The sequence below is a fragment of the Tupaia chinensis genome, unplaced genomic scaffold, assembly GCF_000334495.1.
Source record: "Tupaia chinensis unplaced genomic scaffold, TupChi_1.0 Scaffold000502_1, whole genome shotgun sequence".
Classification (NCBI taxonomy): Eukaryota; Metazoa; Chordata; class Mammalia; order Scandentia; family Tupaiidae; genus Tupaia; species Tupaia belangeri.
In genome coordinates this window covers 877,946-891,479 of record NW_006160014.1, presented here as the reverse complement: position 1 = coordinate 891,479, position 13,534 = coordinate 877,946, and the positions used below count along the sequence as shown (strand labels likewise).

At 48.3% G+C, this 13,534-nt stretch overlaps 1 protein-coding gene across 5 annotated transcripts in view; it reads right to left on the bottom strand.

The window, feature by feature from the left end:
- The window catches only part of AHNAK (AHNAK nucleoprotein), a 116,117-nt gene that overhangs the window by 89,624 nt on the left and 12,959 nt on the right, over positions 1-13,534 (bottom strand). For 2 of the 5 annotated variants that reach the window (XM_006156588.2, XM_006156589.2), the window contains exons 2-4: positions 9,950-10,051; positions 9,441-9,597; positions 8,870-9,057 (exon numbers count right to left, since the gene is read on the bottom strand). In XM_006156588.2, coding sequence (XP_006156650.1) covers positions 8,870-9,057; positions 9,441-9,597 — 345 coding nt within the window. In that variant the 5' untranslated portion in view covers positions 9,950-10,051. Of the gene's footprint in view, position 1; positions 7,961-8,869; positions 9,058-9,440; positions 9,598-9,949; positions 10,052-13,534 lie in introns of all 5 variants that reach the window. The other 3 variants (XM_006156590.2, XM_014590916.2, XM_014590921.2) reach the window with 3 other exon arrangements.

Sequence of the window (13,534 nt, the reverse complement as noted above, 5' to 3'; positions counted from 1 at the left end):
CTTTGAAGCCAGGCATGCTGAACTTGGGCATTTTCATCTTAGGCATCTTCAGGTGCCAGTCTGGGCCATGAACATCCACATCTGGTGCATCAATGTCCACTTTGGGGCCTTTTAGATCAGCTTCAGGGCCTTTTAACTCTCCCTGTACCTTGGGACCTGTAACATCAAAATCTCCTGCTACTTTTGGACTTCTTAGATTAAGATCAATATCTGGCATGGATATCTTTGGAGTCTTAAAATGCATTTCAGGCATCTTGAATTTGGGACTTTTCCATTTTCCTTCAGGTCCTTCAACAGTCACATCTGGAACATCGATGTCCACCTTGGGTCCTGAGACATCAATGTCAGCCTTGGGCAGGCTCACATCCACTTCTGGACCCTCCCCTTTGAAGCCAGGCATGCTGAACTTCGGCATTTTTATCTTGGGCATCTTCAGGTGCCAGTCTGGGCCATGAACATCTACATCTGGTGCATCGATGTCCACTTTGGGACCTTTGATGTCAACTTCAGGACCTTTAATCTCCCCTTCCACTTTAGGCAAGGACACATCCACATCACCCTTCACTTTGGGGCCTTTCAGGTTAAGATCAATGTCAGGCATAGAGATCTTAGGGGCTTTGATGTTCATCTCGGGCATCTTGAATTTAGGACCTTTTAGTTTTCCTTCTGGTCCTTCAATGTTAACATCAGGACCCTCAATGTCCACTTTGGGTCCTGAGACATCAATGTCAGCCTTGGGCAGGTTCACATCCACTTCTGGGCCCTCTCCTTTGAAGCCAGGCATGCTGAACTTGGGCATTTTCATCTTGGGCATTTTCAAGTGCCAGTCTGGGCCCTGAACATCCACATCTGGTGCATCAATGTCCACTTTGGGACCCTTGATGTCAACTTTAGGGCTCTTCAGGTCACCTTCCACTTTGGGGAGAGAAACATCTACATCACCCTTTACCTTGGGACCTTTCAGATGCAAATCAAAGTCAGGCATGGAAATCTTTGGGGTTTTGATGTTCATTTCAGGCATTTTGAACTTAGGACCTTTCAACTTTCCTTCTGGCCCTTCAATATTGACATCAGGAACTTCAATGTCCACTTTAGGTCCTGAGACATCAATGTCAGCCTTGGGCAGATTCACATCCACTTCTGGACCCTCTGCTTTGAAGCCAGGCATGCTGAACTTGGGCATTTTCATCTTGGGCATTTTCAGGTGCCAGTCTGGGCCATGAACATCTACATCTGGAGCATCAATGTCCACTTTGGGCCCTTTGATGTCAACATCTGGCACCTTCATCTCACCTTCTACCTTGGGCACTGACAAATCCACATCTCCTTTGACTTTGGGGCCTTTCAAATGAAAGTCCACATCAGGCATGGAGATCTTGGGTGCCTTGAAGTGCATGTCAGGCATCTTGAACTTGGGGCCTTTCAACTTTGCATCAGGACATTCCAGATCAACATCAGGTACTTCCACATCCACACTGGGGCCTTTGATATCTCCTTCCAATTTTGGTATAGACACATCCACATCACCCTTCATTTTGGGGCCTTTCAAGTTTAAGTCCATATCAGGCATAGAGATCTTGGGTGCCTTAAAGTGCATCTCAGGCATCTTAAACTTGGGACCCTTCAGTTTCCCTTCAGGACCCTCAAGACTCACATCTGGCGCTTCTATGTCCACCTTGGGTCCTGAGACTTCAATGTCAGCCTTGGGCAGATTCACATCCACTTCTGGGCCCTCCCCTTTGAAGCCAGGCATGCTGAACTTGGGCATTTTTATCTTGGGCATTTTTAGGTGCCAGTCTGGGCCATGAACATCTACATCTGGAGCATCAATGTCCACTTTGGGTCCTTTGATGTCAACATCTGGCACCTTCATCTCACCTTCTATCTTGGGTACTGACACATCCACATCCCCTTTGACTTTGGGACCTTTCAAATGTAAGTCCACATCAGGCATGGAGATCTTGGGTGCCTTGAAGTGCATGTCGGGCATCTTAAACTTAGGGCCTTTCAGCTTTGCATCAGGACATTCCAGATCAACATCAGGTACTTCCACATCCACACTGGGGCCTTTGATATCTCCTTCCAATTTTGGCATAGACACATCCACATCACCCTTCACTTTGGGGCCTTTCAAATGTAAGTCCACATCAGGCATGGAGATCTTGGGTGCCTTGAAGTGCATGTCAGGCATCTTAAACTTAGGGCCTTTCAGTTTTGCATCAGGACATTCCAGATCAACATCAGGTACTTCCACATTCACACTGGGGCCTTTGATATCTCCTTCCAATTTTGGCATAGACACATCCACATCACCCTTCACTTTGGGGCCTTTCAAATTTAAGTCCACATCAGGCATGGAGATCTTGGGTGCCTTGAAGTGCATGTCTGGCATCTTAAACTTGGGCCCTTTCAACTTTGCATCAGGACATTCCAGGTCAACATCAGGTACTTCCACATCCACTTTGGGGCCTTTGATATCAACTTGCGGACCTCTGAGATCACCTTCTACCTCTGGCACTGAAGCATCTATCTCCCCTTTCAATTTGGGTCCCTTCAAATTCAAGTCCACATCTGGCATAGAAATCTTGGGAGCTTTGATATTCAACTTGGGCATCTTAAACTTTGAGCCTTTCAATTTTCCTTCTGGCCCCTCAATATCCAAATCAGGAACAACAACGTCCATGTTGGGTCCAGAAGCAGTAACATCTGCCTTGGGCAGATTAACATCCACATCTGGGCCCTCTCCTTTGAAACCAGGCATGCTGAACTTGGGCATTTTCACTTTGGGCATCTTGAGGTGCCAATCTGGGCCATGAACATCCACATCTGGGACATCAATGTCCACTTTGGGGCCTTTGACACCCACATCTGGCACTTTCATTTCACCTTCTATCTTAGGCACTGACACATCCACATCCCCTTTGACTTTGGGGCCTTTCAAATGTAAATCCACATCAGGCATGGAGATCTTGGGGGCCTTGAAGTGCATGTCGGGCATCTTAAACTTGGGGCCTTTCAACTTTGCATCAGGACATTCAATATCAATATCACCAACATTCACATCCATCTCAGGGGCTTTGACATCAATTTCAGGACCTTTCAAGTCTCCTTCCACTTTGGGAAGAGACAAATCTACATCAGTTTTCACTTTAGGGGCTTTCAGATTAAGTCCAACATCAGGCATAGGGATTTTGTGTGTCTGTATATTCATGCTTGGCATTTTGAACTTGGGGCCTTTTAGTTTCCCCTCTGGAGCTTCTATATTCACATCTGGAACATCAATGTCCACCTTGGGTCCTGAGACAGCAATATCAGCCTTGGGCAGATTCACATCCACTTCTGGACCCTCTCCTTTGAAGCCAGGCATGCTGAACTTGGGCATTTTCACCTTGGGCATCTTCAGGTGCCAGTCTGGGCCATGAACTTCCACATCTGGTGCATTAATGTCTACTTTGGGACTTTTGATGTCAACTTCAGGAACTTTTATCTCTCCTTCTACTTTTGGGACAGTAACATCATAATCTCCTTTCATTTTAGGCCCTTTCAGATGAAAACCAACATCTGGCATGGATATCTTCTGAGATTTAATATTCATTTCTGGCATCTTAAATTTGGGACCTTTCAGTTTTGCATCTGGACCTTCAATATTCACATCAGGAACTTCAATATCCACCTTGGATCCTGAGACATCAATATTGGCCTTGGGCAGGTTCACATCTACTTCTGGGCCCTCTCCTTTGAAACCAGGCATGCTGAACTTAGGCATTTTCACTTTGGGCATCTTCAGGTGCCAGTCTGGGCCATGAACATCCACATCTGGAGCATTAACATCTACTTTGGGCCCTTTAATGTCAACATCTGGTGCTTTTATTTCACCTTTGACCTCAGGCAATGACACATCCACATCTCCCTTTAGTTTTGGCCCTTTAAGATTCAGGTCCACATCAGGCATGGAAATCTTGGGGGCCTTGAAGTGCATCTCAGGCATCTTGAACTTGGGACCCTTCAGCTTCCCTTCTGGACCCTCAAGACTCACTTCTGGGGCTTCAACATCAATCTTGGGTTCTGAGACATCAATATCTGCCTTAGGCAGGTTCACATCCACTTCTGGGCCCTCTGCTTTAAAACCTGGCATGCTGAACTTTGGCATTTTCATCTTGGGCATTTTTAGGTGCCAATCTGGGCCATGAACATCTATATCTGGAGCATCAATGTCTACTTTAGGTCCTTTGATGTCAACATCTGGCACTTTTACATCACCTTCTATCTTGGGCACAGAAACATCCACATCCCCTTTGACTTTGGGGCCTTTCAAGTTTAAGTCCACATCAGGCATGGAGATCTTGGGGGTCTTGAAGTGCATCTCAGGCATCTTGAGCTTGGGACCCTTCAACTTCCCTTCTGGACCCTCAAGGTTCACATCTGGGGTTTCAATGTCCACCTTGATTCCTGAGACATCAATGTCAGCCTTGGGCAGGTTCACATCCACTTCTGGGCCCTCTGCTTTGAAACCTGGCATGCTGAACTTTGGCATTTTCATCTTGGGCATTTTTAGGTGCCAGTCTGGGCCACGAACATCCACATCTGGAGCATCAATGTCCACTTTGGGCCCTTTGATGTCAACATCTGGCACTTTCATTTCACCTTCTATCTTGGGCACAGACACATCCACATCCCCTTTGACTTTGGGGCCTTTCAAGTTTAAGTCCACATCAGGCATGGAGATCTTGGGTGCCTTGAAGTGCATCTCAGGCATCTTGAACTTGGGACCCTTCAGCTTCCCTTCTGGACCCTCGAGACTCACTTCTGGGGCTTCAATGTCCACCTTTGGTCCTGAGACATCAACGTCAGCTTTGGGTAAGTTCATGTCTACATCTAGACCCTCTCCTTTGAGGCTAGGCATGCTGAACTTGGGCATTTTCATCTTGGGCATTTTCAGGCTCCAGTCTGTACCTTGAACTTCCACATCTGGTGCTTTAATGTCTACCTTTGGACCTTTGATGTCCACATCTGGAACTTTCATCTCACCTTCTATTTTTGGTGCAGACACATCTAGATTTCCTTTCAATTTGGGTCCTTTAAGATCCAGATCGACATCTGGCAGAGACATCTTAGGAGCTTTGAAGTGCATCTCAGGCATCTTAAACTTGGGACCTTTCAACTTCCCTTCTGGTCCTTCAAGGCTGAGATCTGGAGCACTGATATCTACCTTTGGTGCAGAAATGTCCAAATCTGCCTTTGGTAGGTTCACATCTAATTCTGGACCCTCTCCTTTGAGGCTAGGCATGCTAAATTTGGGCATTTTAATCTTTGGCATCTTCAGGTTCCAGTCAGGACCATGAACTTCAACATCTGGAGCACTGGCATCTACTTTTGGGCCTTTCAGGTCCCCTTCTAGCTTTGGCACTGTAACATCATATTCTCCCTTTACCTTGGGACCTTTCATATGCAAATCTACATCAGGCATGGAGATCTTTGGGGCCTTGATATTCATTTCAGGCATTTTAAACTTGGGACCCTTTAGCTTTCCTTCAGGTCCTTCAATATTCACATCTGGAACATCAATGTCCATTTTGGGTCCTGAGACATCAACATCAGCCTTGGGCAGGTTCACATCCACTTCCAGACCCTCTGCTTTGACACCAGGCACACTGAACTTGGGCATTTTCATCTTGGGCATCTTCAGGTGCCAGTCTGGGCCATGAACATCCACATCTGGGACATCAATGTCCACTTTGGCACTTTTAAGTTCAACATCAGGAACTTTCATTTCACCTTCAAGCTTTGGCATTGTAACATCATATTCTCCCTTTACACTTGGGCCTTTCAAATGTAAGTCCACATCTGGCATGGAAATCTTTGGAGCTTTGATATTCATCTCAGGCATCTTAAACTTGGGCCCTTTTAATTTCCCCTCTGGTCCCTCAATTCGCACATCAGGAGCACTGACATCTACCTTGGGCCCAGAAATGTCCACATCCGCCTTAGACAGGTTCACATCAACTTCTGGGCCCTCTGCTTTGAACCCTGGCACACTGAATTTGGGCATTTTCATCTTGGGCATCTTGAGATGCCAGTCTGGGCCATGAACATCCACATCTGGGGCGCTGGTGTCCACTTTGGGACCCTTCAGTTGTCCTTCAAGCTTTGGCACTGTTACATCATACTCTCCCTTCACCTTTGTACCTTTAACATGCAAATCTACATCAGGCATGGAGATCTTTGGTGTCCTGACACTCACGTCAGGCATCTTAATATCAGGGCCTTTAAGTTTGCCCTCCAGCCCTTCCATGTTGACATTTGGGGCTTCCACGTTGACCTTAGGCCCTGAAATACTAATATCTCCTTTGGGCAGAGTCACATCTGCATCTGGTCCTTCCCCTTTGACACCAGGAGTGCTAAATTTAGGCATTTTCATCTTGGGCATTTTCAGGTTCCATTCTGGGCCGTGAACTTCCACATCTGGGGCACTGACATCCACTTTGGGGCCTTTGACATCCACTTCAGGGACTTTGACTTTCCCTTCTACTTTTGGGAGTATGACATCTACACCCCCTTTCACTTTAGGTGTAGCCACATTTAAGTCTACATCAGCCATAGAGATCCTACAGGTGCCTGTTTTCCCAGAAGGACTGCTAAGCTTGGGGCCTGTCAAATTCCCCTCCAGGTTTGGTGTCTCCATGTCCATTCTAGAACTTTTCACATCACCTTGCACCCCAGGGCCAGAAACCTTAATGTTTCCTTTCAGTTTGGGGGACCCAAGGCTCAGATCCACATCCTGCATAGAGATTTTAGGCTTCTGAATAATCATTTCAGGAGGCTTGACTTTGGCACCCTTCATCTTCCCTTCCAGCCCACCAGTAGCAATCTCAGGCAGGCTGACATCCCCAGACACCCCAGGAAGAGTAACTTCACCTGTAGGCAGTGCCACATCAATGCTAGTTCCTGCTCCCTTCGAGCCTGACACAGAGAATGTGGGCACTTTCATCTTAGGCATATTCAGTTTGCCCTGAGACCCATGAACATCAACCTCTGGGACTCGAACTCCCACACTAGGGCCAGTGACGCTGCCCTCGATTTTGGGAACAGAGGCATCTATTCCTATGCTCCCTTGTGATTTGGTACCTTTCAGGCCTAGGTCACCCTCAAGTGATGGCCCAGTAATCTGGGGGCCCTTCAGCTTCCCCTCAAGCCCCCCAATATGGGCAGAGGGAGCAGTGACTTCCATCTGAGGAGCCTGAATCTTCCCACCAATGGTCAAGCCTGGCTCGCTGCCTTTCTGCCCCACAGAGAATTCTGGTGCAGAGACACTCAGCCCTGCTTCTGGTGGCTGGCCCACAGGCCCTGTTGAGACACCAAATTTGGGCACCTTCATGGTGGGGATTTTAATTTTGCCATTACCACCACTCTGGAGGGATGGGCCCTGTACCTCAACTGCCCCATCCCCAAGAGAAGATGAAACGTCCACTCCTGAAACTTGAACCCCTCCTTTACCACCCAGTTCTAAGCCCTTCGCACTGACATCAATGCTCGGGCTTCCCACCTTTATCCCAGGCATAGTGACTTGGAGCTTCGAGTGGCCAGCGCCTTGGAGCTCTGGTCCTGAAGCAGAAATAGACCCTGTGTGGATGTCCACAGCCGAGCCTGTGTGTGGAGAGGTTGCTCCTGAACTGGAGGGCAGTCTGATCACTGTCTTCCCAGGCTGGGTCTCCACATTCACTTTGGAGATTTCAGTCAGTTCATGCCTTGGAATCTTGATCTTAAATTCAGGACTAGTGATGTCGATGTCCTTGGCTCCTTCTCGGCCAGTCACATCCACTGTGTAAGCCGTGACCCTTCTGGTCACCGTGATGGTGCGGCTCTGGGTCTCCCCAAGGTCCCCTTCCACTCCATCCTCCGACTTCAGCCGAGGCTTGATCTTCGTGGTATAGATCCGCTGGTACTCCTCATCATCCCCGCTCTGCAGAAAGACACGCCAGCAGAGGTTGCAGCAGAGCCTGCCTGAGTTACCAGCCGCCCGGCCACAGCCCAGCTGGCAACATGGTTGCCTGTTTCCCAAAGAAACTGGGACCATAACGAAGGCCCATGGAGCCTCCTGGGGTGGAGCACAAGGGACTGAAGAAAGAGGCTGACAGCCACATCACAAGAAGAAAACAGAAATTATTTGGGGGAAATTCCAGTAAGTGAGAGCCCTGGGGAGAGAAGAAGGTATAGATTTCCAGACTGTGCGGTCTGGGAGAAGGATTTACAATCAATTAGAGATTCAGATTGGCCGGTTTCAGGGACGCCTCCCTGGTGACCAGATCCTTCATCTCTCAGCCTCAACTCACTGGCTTGTTTGTTTAACCGGGAGCATTTGTCGAGCCTAAGAGACTGGCTGGGTTGGGTTCACATTTTCACCTTGAGGAACTATTATTTTTAAGCAAACAAGCCACCAGCAGGAGCAGAGAAACGAAGTCCACAGCCACTCTGCTGCTCAGCCTCTGACTCTCAGAATGATGTCAGGCCTCTGTAAGAAGAGAAACAGAGGCTGGGAGGCAGAATTAGGCCCCTATGAAATCTTGTTGAAAACCCTACAAAGCAGCCTACCTTCCCTCTGATATGTAGGCCCTGGTATGAGTCACTTCCCACACTGGGGCATGGTAGGCGTGCTGGAGAGACTGAGGAAGTGTTCGGGGGCAGCACCAGCCACATGCCACAGATGAGAAGGAGGAAACAGGCTGACCAGGATGCGAGAGAGTGCAGGAAGGTGCAAGGAGTAGGAAGGACAAAAGAGGACCAAGAGGCAGATGAAAGGTCCAGGAAGTGGGGCCAGCAGGCCGCGTGGCCAGGGCAGCACGGGGCACAGACAAGCTGGAAAAGCACTCACCAGGACCACTTCAGAGCTGCGGGAGCTGAAGACTTCATGGGTCCAGGTCTGGCCAGGCTCGGGGGAGTGGTCGCCCTTGCGGTGCAGCTTTAGGCCCACGGTGTGGTGCCCCATGGTGTTCAGCAGCTGGGTCACCTCACCTGACTGCAGGTTGTCAAAGTAGATGGTGGCACCCACAATCTGGTCCCCTGAACAGGGAGGAGCAAGAAGCAGGTGAGACCCTCAGGGCCTCAGGGAGGCAACACACAACCACCACACCTTAGGCACTTTCACTGGTCGGCATTTAACTCTCGAGACTACCCCACAAGGCAGGCATGGAGATATCCATTGCAGAGATGAGACCTAGGAGGGTCAACTAATTTGCCCAAAGGTGCACACCTAGTGGGGGTGGGGGGAGTCAACTCTGATGACCAGGTCTCTGCTACTCCACATGACTGCCTTCCCAAGGACCAAAAGCCCTCTGTAGCCACCTGTCTGCTTCTGCCTGCTCCCTGCCCCCTGTCCTTCCCTCTAACACCTTCACCCACACCTCCAACTCCAAGTACCCAGTCTGCACCCTGGAGTAACTCACCCTCCTTGACCACCCCAGCGCGGGCCGCAGGGGAGTTCTGCATCACCTCCTGCACAAAGACGCCATCATCCCTCTGGGCGATGGTCAGCCCATGGGAGCCACTGCCCTGCCAGTTGGGCAGCAGCAGCTCCCGCGTCATCTCCTCCTCCTTCTCCATCTGGATGAGGTAAAGAAATGCAGCTCAGGTCAGTGGGGGCATGAGGGGATAAGAAAGAAAGCCATGGATCTTTGTGGAATGACCTTCCTGAGTGTTTTCTTCAATGCACCTGCCCTGCAGTGCCAGGCTCACCTGCCAGGTGAGGTGTTCAGTGGGAGGTATAATCCATCTCATGTCCTCCTACTGTGGAATTTCTCCCGAGGCAAAGCAAGAGAGAAGGAAAGGAGATAATACAGGCAACAGGCCTTGCAGGTGACAAATCTGACACATCCACCCATGGCTCGGCCTCCCAGTGATGCACAGGGCCTCCACCCGCCCCATCCCATAACCCTCACCATTCCCTGCCACTGACCTTTGCAGGTCTCTGCTCAGGAGCGAATGCCTTGCCAGGACCCCGCCCCTTCTTCCTCTCTTCCCCTCAGTCTCTCGTGGTTGGGAATCTCGGTCACACAACCTAGGAAGAAGTTCACAATGATGCTCACACTCCACAGTCAGCATGCTCAACACCCGACCAGCTGCCACCCATGGAATATAGGGTGCTCTGGGCCCGGGGCCAGACCAAGAGCCAGACCCCCACTACTGTCATCAACTCGAGGCCCAGGAAGTGGGACCAGCAGGCATGTGGCCAGGGCAGCACGGGGCACAGACAGGCGGAAAGGCATTCGTCAACTCCATTCACAGGTGACTATTCAGGGGACTTAGAGGAGGCCAAACCCAAACTCAAATCCTGGCTCTGCATCCCCCTAGCTGTGAAGTCCTGACCAAGACGCTGAACTCTGAACCTTCATTTCCTCATCTGGGAAATGGAAATGACAAAAAATCTCCACGAGGATTAAAGGAGAGAGATGAGAGCATCAGTTAAAAGTGCTGTTAGAGGGACCAACAGATGGTATAATGATTACATTGCTGGACACCCAAGTAGTCAACAACGGTTTGAATCCTGGACCCGGCAGCTTGAAACTCACATCAGGCATGTGTGCATGCATGCCCAGGATCCCGAGAAGAGAATGGAGGAGAAGGGACTGCAGCATGGCCATTCCCCTTGTGGGGGAGGGTGACTTCTTACTTTCTATCTCTCTGTCTTTCTCTGTCTCTCTGATGAGTGCACACACCCTATAGCAAAAATCTCTCTTAAAAAAAAAGGTATTGTTAGGGGCCAACAGGTGGTGTGGAGGTTAAGGCAGCTGAGTCCCACATGAGTGACTGCACGGTTCCAGTCCCAGACCCAATGGCTTGAAAATCATACTGGGCGGGGGTAGGGGGCCGCAAATGGCATAATGACTATGTCGCTGGACTCTCATGTGTCCGACTGCAGTTTGAGTCCCGGACCCGGTGGCTTAAACTTACGCCAGGTGACTAATGAGTTAGCATATGCTTTGCCTTACATAATTATCAGTTTTGTGATTAGAACACTTAACATTCACTCTTTTAACCTGTTTCAGAAACACATTGCCTTTTACAATGGATGATGCTGTCCAAAATAATTCTTGAATTTCTTTCTCTTATCTAACTAATTCTCTAACCTTTGCACAACAACTCAGCAACTCCTCTCCATCAAAGCTACCCTAGCTTTTAATTTCTACCTTTGGGAGATCAGTGAATTTTCTGCACAATATATACATGATGGAATACTATTTAGTCATAAAAAGCAAAAGTCTATCATTTACAACAAAATGAATGAATCTGGAGTCATCATGTTCAATGAACTAAGCCAGACACAGAAAAACTGGCTACAGACATCTTAGCTGTTACATCAGCGGACTCCCACGGGGCCAACCATGGTTCAAGTGCCAGACCGTGTGACTTGAAACTCAAAGAAAGAGGAAGGAAGGAAGGAAGAAAGAAAGAAGAAAGAAAAGAGAGAGAGAAAGAAAAGAAAATCATACTGGGCATGTGTAGATGCATGTCCAAAATCCTGAGAGGAAAATGGAGGAGGGGATTGATGGCATGGCCATCCCTCTTGGAAGGTGATTTCTCACCTTCCTTTTCATTCTGTTTCTCTCTGGCGAGCACACGTGCTATCACAAAAACAAACAAACAAAAAGTGCTGGGGGCCCAGCCGGTGGCACATGGGCAAGGCTAGAGCTGCATGGGAGGCACAGGTTTGGCTCGCAGTCAACCTGAACAGGTCAGGTGCAGTAGCATCTTTGTAGTCCTAGCTAAGTAGGAGGTGGGGGCAGGAGAACAGCAACATGGTGACATCTTGTCAAAAATGCTTAGACTCGGGGCTGAGAGGTGGCATGGTGGTTAAGGCACTGCACCCCCACGTGGCCATATGCAGTTCAAGTTCCAGATCTGGCAGCTTGAAAATCATGCTGGGAGTGTGTGCATGTGTGCCCCAAGTCCCAAGAAGAGAATGGAGGAAAAAGGATTGCAGTATGGCCATCCCTCCTGGGGGATGATTTCTCACTTTCCTTCTCTGTGTCTCTCTCTAGTATGAGCATGTGCCCTATTGCAAAAAATTAAAAAAAAAAAAAAAAAAAGGCGCCTAGGTTAGCATCTCTCTCCTTCTCTCTTAAACATTAACAAAAATGGGGGCTGGCAGGTGGCATGGTGGTTAAAGGTGCTGGATGCCCAAATGGCTGACCACGGTTCGAGTCCTGGACCTGGCGGCTTGCTTTCTCACTTTCTCTCTCTCCCTCTGTCCCTCTCTGGTCAAATTGAAATAAAACAAATGAATAAAGTTAAATAAATTAAAAAATAATAATAACAAAAATGGGGCCAGCAGATGGCATGGTGATTAAGGGCGCTGGACTCATACCTGGCCAACCATGGTTTGAGTTCTGGACCTGGCGGCCTGCTTTTTCACTCTCAGTCTCTGTCCCTTTCTGGTCAAAATTTTTTTTTAAATGTAAATAAAGTTAAATAAAATAATTTTTTTAAAAATTAACAAATAAGGGGACCAGCAGAGACTCGCGGTTCGAGTCCCAGACCTGGTGGCTTGAAAATCATGCTGGGAGTGTGTGCATGCATGCCCGACCTTTCAAGAGGAGCATGGAGGAGGAGGGACTGTGATGTAGCTATCCCCCGGGGGAATAATTTCTCATTCTCCTTCTTACTGCCCCCCAACCCCTATGTGTACAACACGCCCTATGTTAAAAAAACTTTCAAAAAGAAAAAAATACTAGGGACCAGCAGGTGGCATGTAGTTAAGGTGCTGGACACTCCCACATGGCCGAATGCGGTTCACATACCGGACCTGGTGGCTTGCTTTCTCACTTTCCCTCTCTCTCTCTCTCTCTCTCTCCATGTATGCGTGTATCTCTCTCTGATCAAGTTCAAATAAATGAATGAATAAATAAAATTAAATAAACAATTACAAAAAAAAAAAACTTTAAAAAAAAAAGTAAAAATATTAACAAACAGGGACCAGCAGGTGGTATGGTGGTTAAGGTGCTGGACTCCCACATGGCTGACCATGATTCGAGTCCCAGACCTGACAGTTTGCTTTCTCACTTTCCCACTCAATCGCTCTGTGGTGAATTAAAATAATAATAATAAAAAATTAAATTAATCATTCTTTTTTAAAAAAATCGACAAACAACAGCAACAAAAAACCCAGTGTTGGCACATAGGCACCCCACAACATACACAATCTCATCAGTCTTTATGTGGAACAGTTTGGGGAGGGAGACATTACTGTTCCCATTTTATAGATGGAGACACTGAGATTCTGGGAGGCCAATTTGTCTGGGAAACACAGTAAGAAAGTCACTGTGGGGGCCAGCACATGGCATGGTGGTTAAGGGCACTGCACTCCCACATGGCCGACCATGGTTCAAGTCCTGGACCTGGTGGCTTGCTTTCTCACTCTCCCTGCTTCCCTCTCTCTTGCTCTGTCCCTTTCTAGTCAAATAAAAATTAATTAATTTTTTTAAAACATTTTTTAACAAAAGAAAGCCGTGCTGGACTCCAACCTAAGTCTGTGACTCTTTCC